General features: G+C 46.0%; 2 protein-coding genes across 9 annotated transcripts in view; both read left to right on the top strand.

Annotated features, from left to right (window-relative positions):
• Nucleotides 1-4,515, top strand: part of dcst1 (DC-STAMP domain containing 1) — a 20,951-nt gene extending 16,436 nt beyond the window's left edge. For both annotated transcript variants that reach the window (XM_015020560.1, XM_015020559.1), the window contains 8 exons: nt 287-444; nt 901-1,000; nt 1,072-1,167; nt 1,266-1,392; nt 2,761-2,877; nt 3,127-3,269; nt 3,803-3,907; nt 4,151-4,515. In XM_015020560.1, the coding sequence (XP_014876046.1) occupies nt 287-444; nt 901-1,000; nt 1,072-1,167; nt 1,266-1,392; nt 2,761-2,877; nt 3,127-3,269; nt 3,803-3,907; nt 4,151-4,246 (942 nt within the window). In that variant the 3' untranslated portion in view covers nt 4,247-4,515. The remainder of the gene's footprint in view (nt 1-286; nt 445-900; nt 1,001-1,071; nt 1,168-1,265; nt 1,393-2,760; nt 2,878-3,126; nt 3,270-3,802; nt 3,908-4,150) is intronic.
• A 2,094-nt stretch (nt 4,516-6,609) lies between these two features.
• adam15 (ADAM metallopeptidase domain 15) overlaps nt 6,610-11,281 on the top strand; it is a 26,445-nt gene continuing 21,773 nt past the window's right edge. For 2 of the 7 annotated variants that reach the window (XM_015020550.1, XM_015020549.1), the window contains exons 1-2: nt 6,613-7,522; nt 8,078-8,169. In XM_015020550.1, coding sequence (XP_014876036.1) covers nt 7,378-7,522; nt 8,078-8,169 — 237 coding nt within the window. In that variant the 5' untranslated portion in view covers nt 6,613-7,377. Of the gene's footprint in view, nt 7,523-8,077; nt 8,170-11,281 lie in introns of all 7 variants that reach the window. The other 5 variants (XM_015020552.1, XR_001422633.1, XM_015020548.1 and 2 more) reach the window with 5 other exon arrangements.

Below are 11,281 nucleotides of genomic sequence, written 5' to 3'. Positions count from 1 at the left end.
CCAGAACCCCCACAACCGCCAGAACCACTGGACCAACCAGACCCAGCAGACCCACCAGAACCAGCAGACCCACCAGACCCACCGGACCAACCAGAACCACCACAACCACCAGAACCACCAGACCCACCGGACCAACCAGAACCACCTGACCCACCAGACCCACCGGACCAACCAGAACCACCTGACCCACCAGACCCACCTGACCCACCAGAACCACCACAACCACCAGAACCACCAGAACCAGCAGACCCGGTGAAACTGACGCGTTACCCCTGCCGTCCAGCAGGAGGAGCAGCAGCAGTCGGTTCTGGACGGAGTTCCGTTGGACCGGGTCTTCACTGAGGCCGTGAGGGAATCCTTCCAGCGCCTGACGAAGAGGATGGACCAGGGGGTGAAGGTCCTGCAGATGCTGCTGTCCTTCACCTTCGTCACCGTCTTCATCCAGTAAGATCCACACCTTCATCACCAGTTTGACCAGTAACATTACCTTCATCATCACTGCTGCTGCTTCCTCTCCTCCTCTTCCTCCTCCCCCTTTACTTCTCCTCCTCTTTTAGGTTCTCCTCTTCTTCTTTCCTTCCTCTTTCTTTTGATCCTGATCTTTTCTCCTTCTCCTCTTCCTCTTTTCTCCTTCCTCTTCCTCGTCGTCCTCGTCCTCCTCATCCTAACCCTCCTCCTACTCCTCCTCCTTTCCCTCCTCCTTTTCCTCCTCCTCCTCCTCTTCCTCCACCTTTTCCTCCTCCTCATCCTCAACCTCCACCTTTCCCTCCTCCTCCTCCTCCGTTCCCTCCCCCTCCTCCTCCATTTCCTCCTCCTCCTCCTTTCCCTCCTTTCCCTCTTCCTCCTCCTCATCCTCCTCTTCCTCCTTTTCCTCCTCCTCCTCGTTTTCCTCCTCCTCAGGGCGGTGCAGTACCTCCGCTCCTACAGGACAAACATCTCTTTTGACAACGTCTACATCACCTCCTACTTCAGACGGATCGACGAGCGCAGGAGACGAGCGGTACCCTCTCATCCTCCTCTTCATCACGTCACAGTGATGAAGGCTCACTGTCTCTTCCTCTTTCCTCTCAGGGGAAACATTTCCTGCTTCCTCTCAGAAAGTCGGAGAGAAAGCGGTTCATCGCCCCGATGAGTCTGAAGATCAACTCTGACGAGCTGACACAAGTGGTGACTGGAACCGCTGCAACCTCCATTACCATGGAAACCGCCAGGTGTCATCACCCTCATCATCCTCATCATCAGCTGGTTCTGTTTGTGTGTCGCAGGCCTCAGGAGGCTTTCAGGTTCTGGCCATCTCACTGCTGTCCGTACTCTTGCTGGCCATCGACTTCTCCCTGTTCCACGTCCTGGACATCATCAGCAGACACACCTTCACAGAGTTCAACATCACAAGTACACACACACACACACACACACACACACACACACACACACCGGTCGGTCAGGTTGATCTGGTCTGGAAAACCTAGGAACACAGCGAGTGAAACATGTAGCTCTGCTAATGCTACAGTGCTAATCATAAACATTAGTTTGGCTAACGCTAAAGCTTTAATCACACTTTTAGGTGAGGCCAGAAGGTGCCAGTGTGAACAGCCAGTCATCTACCCACCTTGTCTGAACATTTTATCATGTTATTTGTATTTTTTTTTGCAAGCTTAACTTTATTTCTTATTTTATAATATAGCTATTATTGTAATTATTATGAAGCACTTTGGTCAGTTGAGGTTGTTATAAATGCGCTATATAAATAAACTTTGGTTTGATTTGATGAACTTTAGTTCCGCTAATGCTAAAGTGATGTGCTAACACAGTGTTTAGTGGAGGCAAATGCGCTAACTTCACCCATGTTTGTACCCACATGTGTCTGTGACACTTTGTCACGCAGCTAGCTGTGCGGTTAGCACTTCAGGAAGGATTCTTTGGATCAGACCTTTCTCTTATGACTTCAGTTTTATAGTTGTTGAGTTTTGATAACGCTGTTGCTGATTTAGCATAAGTGATCACAGTAAGGATTTGGTCAGAAGACTGTAGAGCGGTGCATTCTGGGTACAGTGATGTAGCAACACAACATCACAGGTGCAGAGGAAATGGAACTGCTGTGTAAGCAGCAGACTTCAAAATGAGATGTAAACATGTAACTGCTTAACAGTTGATATCTAAAACTTTAACACAAATGTGTTAAAGTTACTAAACTTTATTCAACTGAAAGTTTTTAAACTCTAAAGAGTGGGGAAGCTAAGTGTGCTAAACATTGTCAAAGTTAGCAAAACGCTAAGTTGAAAAAAAGTAGCTCCACTATTAGCATATCAGTGGCTGTGAGCATAGTAGCCAGAAATTTTACTCTGGTAGCTGTAGCAACATTTGGGACTATTGTTACCCAAGTAACAGTAAAATGTACGGTGTAGTAAAAATATATATTTTTAAAATGTTAATGTAGTAAATGTAAGTTACCCACCTCTGGCAGTGGATCAAATCATGAAGGAGGAGGACAACCTCCCAATACTTTAACTTCGTTTCAAATCAACAGCTGGGAGACTGTTTAAATTAACCACTTCAAACCAGTTCAAACCGGTTCAAACTGATGATGGCAGAGCAGTCCAACATCAACCAGAAGGACAAGAACTTGTTGATGGAAACAGAAAGTCCGAGTTAGCTATTATTCTGACCCAATGAAAAATCTGCATTAATCAAATCTTTGAAATCCATCTGGAGGGAAAAGCTCCAGACTGTCAGTCAGATGGCTCCGCCCCCTTCCTGCAGGCAGCCATCACATCGACATCAGCGTGGGCGGAGACACCATGATGGCCCGCCTCCTGCGCACCACCATCTCTGGCTTCAACAGCTCCTCTGAGACCAACGTCCAGAGCGACAACCGCGGTGAGTCCCAGTTCACTGAACTGAACTGAATCACACTGAACTGATTCATATTGAACTGAATCATATTGAATTGGCCCTGTGGTCTGAACTGGCACTGGCTCTGTTTAAACTGGTTTTTCTGCTGGTAATCTGCAGCTGGCAGGGTGTTGGACACACATTCACCCAGCAGGGGGCGACAGCTTCCTCGCTCTGCAGACTGTAAAGAGCAGGAACCGTTTTCCTCTGAACTCACTTCCTCCTCCTCCTCAGCATGCATGTCCCCCCCCTCCCGCCTCCCTTTTGAAGCGTATGCGAGCTGTGTGGGTTGTGTCCTGGTGGTGGCGCTGTTCAGCTGTGTCCAGGTTTACACCAACCGCCTGCGCCGCGTCATCGCAGCTTTCTACAACCCAAAGGTAAAAACACCAACAGCACCGGAGTTCATCATTAAAACTATATTTAACTAGAGGGAGGACACAAAGACATGGGACAAGACAGAAACCGTTTCCCATGACAGGTGTCTCTCTGTTCACCTGTCTGTCCCTCTGTCCACCTGTCTGTCTCTCTGTCCACCTGTCTCTCTGTTCACCTGTCTGTCCCTCTGTCCACCTGTCTCTCTGTCCACCTGTCTGTCTCTCTGTCCACCTGTCTGTCCCTCTGTCCACCTGTCTGCCTCTCTGTCCACCTGTCTCTCTGTCCACCTGTCCCTCTGTCCACCTGTCTGCCTCTCTGTCCACCTGTCTCTCTGTTCACCTGTCTGTCCCTCTGTCCACCTGTCTCTCTGTTCACCTGTCTGTCTCTCTGTCCACCTGTCCCTCTGTCCACCTGTCTCTCTGTTCACCTGTCTGTCTCTCTGTCCACCTGTCTCTCTGTCCACCTGTCCCTCTGTCCACCTGTCTGTCCCTCTGTCCACCTGTCTGTCTCTCTGTCCACCTGTCTGTCTGTGCAGAGGGAGAAGACGCGCGTTTTGTTCCTCTACAACCTGCAGCTCCACAGACGGCTGTCGTCCCCCAAAAGGAGGACGCACATCAGCCGAGGACGGAGGACGGGGACGGTGAGCATGTTGTCCTCCTTCAGTCTGTCAGACAGAGCCGTTTGTCCAGTTACACTGTAAAAAACTAACAGCAATAATTTGGTTTATAGCACATCGTAGAGAAAAAAGCCTCCGTTATTCATTCATTCCAAACTAAATATTTAAGTCACCAAAAAAATATTTATTTTTCAAACTAAATTAGTTAGTTTTTTGCAGTGTGTTATTGACAGTACTCCAGCTTCTTCTTCTGCTCTCTGCCTGCAGATGTTTCAGCGCCTGACCAGGTGGGGGCGCCGTCTCTTTCGTCACCCCCGGCAGGATGCCTCAGACCAGGAGGAGACTCACTACGCTAGCAGCTAGCCGCTAGCCGCCAGCCGGGGATCCGCCTGGAGACGCTGTCACTAACGTTCATCATCCCAAATAAAACGCGACCTCCTCCTACATGACTGGAGACAGAAACCGGAGATAAATGTGATGCAAAGAAAATCATCTGGAAGAACGACAACTTTCCCTGAAATGTCAGCCATATTTAAGAGGCTCTTCAGAACAAACAGGCCACAGCAAATGAGTCAATAATGCAATAAAACGACAGATCTGATCTGAGTCAGAGTTCAGAGTCTTCACACCAACTGAACTTTTCCTCATTTCTTAGGAAAACATGGAGAATGTCTCTGAACATCAGTTCAGTCCTGCCACAAATAGGCTCAGGTCTGGGCTTTGACTAGGCCACTGATCTCTCTCTGGCTGTTTGTTTGGAGTTGTTGTTCTGCAGGAAGGTGACCCTTGACCCCAGTCAGCTCTCCTGCAGGGTTTGTGCCCAGAATGTTCTCATTTAGCCCCACCCATCTGTCCCACAGCATGATGCTGCCATGTGTTCTCTCATACATCTTGGTCCTCTCCCGGAAGCGGAACAGAACTCTGCAGTTTGGTGGTGTATGAATACTTTTGGACTCAGACTGCGCCGCTCATGGAGGAAGAGGAAGAGTTCACTGCTCCTCTTTCTGCTGCAGCCCAGGGTTTGACCACGTGATGTGATTACCGCCGCAGCTGATCCGCCGCAGCACATGCAGCCCTGCTTCATCCAATTGACTGTAGGTTCCTAAATAATGAAGCCATAATAAGCTTGACGCTCTCCGTCCTTCCCCTTCGGTCCACTTGATGACGAAAACGACAAAAACCCAGTCTGGATTCTCTTGATAAAGGTTAACGGTTTACTTCAAAAATAAAAACGGCAAAAATGTTACTGTTCCACAAAAATAATAGAGTAAACAAAAGAGTCCTAAGAGAGAGAAAAAGAGAGAGAGAGGTCAAAAAACTGTGGCTCCACTCCAACCGCCAAACTGATTCTGCCTGGCCACACCCTAAAATCCTTAACTCCAATTACATATGTAAATTTACAAGAAGGTCTTAGTATAACCCAATGTAACAAATTAGTATGCAATAGAGATTTAACTAGTGATCATTTTTATCCAAATAAACAAATTACCATAAGAAATCTAAACATAATTTATCCTAAAGGTCTGAATGAACTAAAATTGAATTTAGGCTTCTACACTGACTCTGGATCAGATTGTTCCTCTGAACCGCCGCTGACCTCAGCAGCCGCTAATCCTTCTGCTTCTGCTGCAGTCGGCTGGGATCCAGACCTGCAGCCCGCCTTCAGCAGCTGCTGCACATCATTTCAGCCTGGAAACCATCACACCTTAACCTGTGCTGCCATCCTGCTACCGCCTGCCTGCACCAGGACCGGGCACCGAGTGGGCGTCACACGGTCACATTAACACCAATAATTAGCTTTACTTAAAGAAAAAACCGAGGAGTTACCAAATATTTAGTCTGACCTGCAGATTAGAACTAAATGTTCAGGTTGGAACTAAATATTTAGTTATTTATAAATGTTGCAGTTTCAAACTAAATTTTCAGTTAGCAAAGTAAATGGCTAAATATTTAGTTTGAAGCTAAACGTGTAGCTCAAAGCTAAATATTCAAGTTGGAGCTAAATATTTGGTTTGCAAGTCAAAGATTTAGCTTGATAACTAAGTTTTTAGTATGAGGTTTACCTTTTAGCTTGCCAGATCTGTGGTTAAATGCTTAATTTGAAGTTAAATTTGGAGCCAAATGTTTTGTTTGTAAACCAGTATTTAGCTTCAACCTTAATGTTTAGCTTGCTGACTAAATATTTAGTGTGAAGTTAAAGACTTAGCTTCCAAACTGCTAACTAAATATGTGTCTTGGTCGTCAACCTTTAGTTTGGAACTGTGATATTTATAGTGAATTAATAACATGAAGACAGAACTTTAAATAATAAACTCCATTTTTTTTCTCTTATGACTAAATAACCCACATTATTGAAGCAAATTATTGATTGTGTAGTTTATCAACTTAAAAGCAGAAACATGAAGGATCTGAAAAGAAATATTTAGGCTGAAATACAGAAATTATGACAATGTGGGGAAAAAATACATATATTTAAATAAAACATCTGAATAAAGACATATTTGTTATATATTTAAATACGGCAAGATAATGAACAACTTTCCCCCCATAATGTTTTACATTCAGATAAGACAGAAAAAATATATAAAATAATAAAAAATGTATTTGACCACATTGCGGCATCTAGAGGAAGTATTTATTGCAGAGGATTTGTCTATGTGGCACTGATGAGTTTAATTATCCATCATATTCTCTCCTGCATACACAGATCTCTGATCTCAGATGAAGAGGTGCGTGAGTCAAAGTTGTCCGGTGGGTGTGTAAATATTATTGTACCAACATACAACATTTTAATAAGCTCAACGGGCGTTTAAATACAGGTTCCGGTTGGTTTTCAAAGTAAAATGTATTTAGAAGTTTAATGTTTCAACATTTTCTGCTTTTGATAACATTAGTTAAAAAATAAACGAAATTTTGCGTTAAGTTTCTAAAACAGATTAAGATCTGTTTAATGCTGCTTAAGGGCTAAAAACAAGTTTCGTAAAGTGTGTGGTGCGCTTATTTTGATGGGTAACCTTCAGCATATCCGGTCTGTTGCGCGTAGCTTAACTCAGCGGGATGACGTCTTCGTTAGCTCCCGGTATAAACACGGGTGTTCCGGTGTCCTATTATGAGCCGCCTTCAGCGATTTTAATTCGTACAGAAAGAAGTTCGTGAGTCCGGACGGAACTACCAGACTGAAACCGAACCGGTTCTGTTGGTCCTTTCCGCAGTTCCTTCCAGATAGCTGCAGTTTTACCAGAAACTACGCAGTTCGGGAACAGGGCGGGAGTCCCACCGCATTAACGGGACCGATAAACGGTCCCGCTGGTAGTCCGGAACCCTGACCCGCTCGGTTCGGTCTTATCGGGCTCTCACTGGGAACAGAGGCGCCATGGAGTCTTGGTGGAGCCTTTCCCGGAGCTCCGACAACGGGAGGTAACCGGAGCGGGACAGGAGAGCCTCGCACGGCGGACAGCGGCAACCTGTTGCCGGTTTCCGGTGACACAGAGAGGATGAGCGGCGCCGCCGGACCGCCGCTGCCGCTGGTGCTGCTGCTGCTGGGCGGCCGTGCGGCGTTCATGGTCTGCCGGTCCCTGAACGCACCGCAGGACGGAGCGGTTCTGTCTGCGGAGGTCCAGATGGACGCTGCTCTGACCGGTAGGGAGGTTAAAGGTCAAACAATCAGGAAACTACAGGAAATAATCAGAACAAACAAATTAATTTACATTTTTATTTTATTTATTAACTCCATTTTATCAAAAAATGCTAATTTAACAAACATGGAAATGTTAAATATGCTTATGGTTTTGCGGAAAGGTTTAGATAAATCTTAATTATTTTTACAGGTTCTTTGTAATAAATTAAAATATTTCTGCAAGTTAGTTGACTTTGGTAAATAAGCCTTAGACTGATGTGAGTCATTTCGTGTTTTTTTCTGGTATTTTGCCGACTACGGCTTCCAGCTGCTGATGAAACTTTTTCCACAACACTCTTCCTTCCACTCAACTTTCCATGAATGTGTTTAGATGCATCCCTCTGTGACCAAACAGCTTCTTAAGGTCAACGTCTGGACAGAACAGAATATTTAAATTTGGGTTTTTATTTGCTGGAATGAGTTTCTTCTTTTAACAACTGGAATAAATGTTTTTCTGTTGACATCTTAAAATCTAGATATTTGAATGGGAGTCACTCAGGGTTCGCTCTGTCTTTAAGGTGCGGACAGACAGAGACGCCCCTTCCTGGAGAAAACTCGTCCCTTCGTCCTGGTGGACGGACAGAGACGGAGTCTGGCTGAAGCTGTGCAGGTTGGCGCTGGTTTTACTGGATTTACTGGTTTACTGTTGGGTAAATGCTGAACGTTCACAGATGTTTCCATTGTTAGTGCGTCAAAAAAACCTCAGCTGCATCTTAAAGTCACCGATCTCAAAATTTTAACAGTAATTCTTATTTATTTACCAAAACTAAGACATTTAGTAGTTTGATTGTTTCATTTCCAAAGATTTCCACCATTTTTCTTTTTGCTAACTCTTACCAAAACAAAAGCCGATTAGTTTGCTGGTCTGGTACCATGGTAACCTGATGGGAGGGTTGCTGCAGCACCATGTGGCGTTCAGGTACGGCCTGGAAGTCAGACCTTTCAGCGTTCTACTCTGATCATTTCAGCAAAGACTAAATCTCCAGTTTACTGGACCAGATCGGCCCGGTTCTGTCAGACGGCGGTTCCGAACGCAGTCAGTCACAAAACTAGCGACTTTTTTGTTAGTGACTTTGTCAAATATTACTTAATTAATTTTAAATTTTCAGGTCATGTTATTAAGGGAAAAGTACATGTTTTAAGTAGCGATTCCTGTCTGTGTTTCTGTAAATTATTAATAATGAATCAGAGGGATAATTAAGCAGAATCCAGACTTTGAGGGACTTATTTTGGCGTTGATGTCGGACCTGCTGGAGTTTGTTCGGCAGGAGGAATCCGCCGCCCTGCGTTCGGGTTTCCTCCCGCTCCGCAGACGGGCCGCCGCAGGAAGGAAGCCACGCCATTTTCACCCACAGCTTCCTGCAGGAGCGCCGACATCTGCACACAGGAGGACGGTCGCTTCCTGTGCAGCTGACAGAAACTCTGAGCTCATTTCCTGCAGGAACCCCCCACCTGACTCCACCCAGCAGGAGAAAGTGGGAGAGCCAACTAACGGATTCTGGTGGACTCAGCGGTTTCCCTCCAGACCAGGAGCAAACCAGCCAATCAAAACTGATGATGTTTGAACCCACAGTCTGATGGAACCGGGTCGACTTTCAATACACTGGAGCTTTGCATAAATGATCAGAACACTGAAACGTCTGACTTTTGGGTCGCGTTTGAACGCCACTCGGCCGCTGCAGGGTCCGGCCGCTGATTCAACCCACATGCTTCGGTTCTGACAAACATCTGGGATCCAAGCTGATGGGTCCCCTTCCTCTACTGGAGGAAGCAGAAACCAGAACCTTCCAGCCGGGTTCCGACGCTGACCCGGCTGGTTTCTAACTGGATCGATCGAGGCTTTCCGTTTGATCATGACTCAGTAACGATCCCACCCGGCCAGCAGCCGAGGTGGAGAAAACAAACACGCCTCGCAGGGGAATCCTGCTGCTCCACCCAGAGCTTTAACTGGGATCAAACTGGGATCAAACTGGGCCGGTTCTGAGGCCAACAGATAAACACAGACATGGTGGAAGTGAGGAAACAACAGAGCCAACCAATCAGAACCAGAGAGGTTCTGATACTGAACTGGACCAACACATCCAGTTTACACACTGTGGTCCAGTCCGGTTCTGGTTGGTTCAGTTCAGTTCTGGTCGGTTCTGTCCAGTCCGGTTCTGGTCGCTAACTTGAAATGCTAACTAAAGTTCAGTTTAAATCTGCTGATAAACATTTCCTGTTGACTAATCAGTGCAGAGTCACTGCATACCTGCGTTCATCATCAGTAATCAGGAAGTTTTTTGTATTTCTTGTTTCCCTGTTTGTCACTGTTTCATTCTCCATGTCTGATTATTTTTCACATTTTTGATGAAGATAATAAAGAGCTGGACTTTTTCCAAGTTTATTTGTAAAGCACATTTCAGCCACAAGGCAGCTAAAAGTTCACATAAAAACCTAAAACCATCATGAAGTCACCGATTATAGAACTAGCAGAAAACAGTACATTTTGTCAAATGCCTTTAAAATAATCAAACATGTTCCAGTTATTATTAATCAGAGCAGCTTGATTTAAAGGCACTCAGTGTTTCAGCTGTTTGCAGTTTTCTAGAAGTTTGTTCCAGATTTGTGGTGCATAGAAGCTGAATGCTGCTTCTATGTACCATAGAAGCAGCATTCTTCTAGGAGGTCTGGAAGGTTGGTCCAACAGCAGCAGATCTTTAATCCTGGAAACGTTCTTCAGCTGATTGAAGGCCGACTGTGGAACCGTCTTTATGTGGCTCTGAAGGTCAGAGGTCATCCTGATCTCTAGAAGAACTGAAGCTGTGCATTGGCTCTAGATCTATAACTCTAGATTGTTCATCTTAATGTCCAAAGACAACTTCACTTTCTGTTCGTCTGGGGAAAGTTTTGGCTCCTCATTCATTTATTTGTTCTCAGTATCTGATCAGTGATTGGCTGGTTCAGTCACCTGGTGACATCATGAAACTAAATGTGTTCATATTTAAGAAGCTTCAAATTCTCAGCTGCTCACAGAATAGCAGAGACAGCATGTCCCCACGTGTCCCCACGTGTCTCTAAGTGTCCCCACGTGTCTCCAAGTGTCTCCAAGTGTCTCCAAGTGTCTCCAAGTGTCTCCACGTGTCTCTAAGTGTCTCTAGTCCATCATTGTTTATTGGTCCAGCTTTGTTTTAACAGCAGCAGATTCTCGGTGTGAATCTGAAGCGAAGCTCTCCGACTCCTTCAGCAGGAAGTTGCTTCTTGCTCAGCCGGATCACTTCCTGTGGAGCTGAGAGGAGAACGCGGGGAGACGCTGGACAGGAAGTATCCGGTCTTCAAAGAGCCGGGGACAGGAAGTCTCTCTGATTGGATTGCGGATGCACTCAGTCACGCCCACATCCTAGACGGCCTTAAAGGCATATGTCTATTTTTACCACTCAGACTTTGTTTTCCCTCCAAGCAGCCAGACCAGTCCGCTGACAGGTCCTCTAACTAGTCCGCTGACAGGTCCTCTAACTAGTCCGCCGACAGGTCCTCTAACTAGTCCACCGACAGGTCCTCTAACTAGTCCGCCGACAGGTCCTCTAACTAGTCCGCCGACAGGTCCTCTAACTAGTCCGCCGACAGGTCCTCTAACTAGTCCGCTGACAGGTCCGCTAACTAGTCCTCTAACTAGTCTGCTGACAGGTCCGCTAACTAGTCTGCTGACAGGTCCGCTAACTAGTCTGCTGACAGGTCCGCTAACT

This window comes from Poecilia latipinna, unplaced genomic scaffold (assembly GCF_001443285.1).
Source record: "Poecilia latipinna isolate Pla-1442-1.1 unplaced genomic scaffold, P_latipinna-1.0 Scaffold2604, whole genome shotgun sequence".
NCBI lineage: Eukaryota > Metazoa > Chordata > Actinopteri > Cyprinodontiformes > Poeciliidae > Poecilia > Poecilia latipinna.
This window is presented reverse-complemented; position numbering and strand designations above follow the sequence as displayed.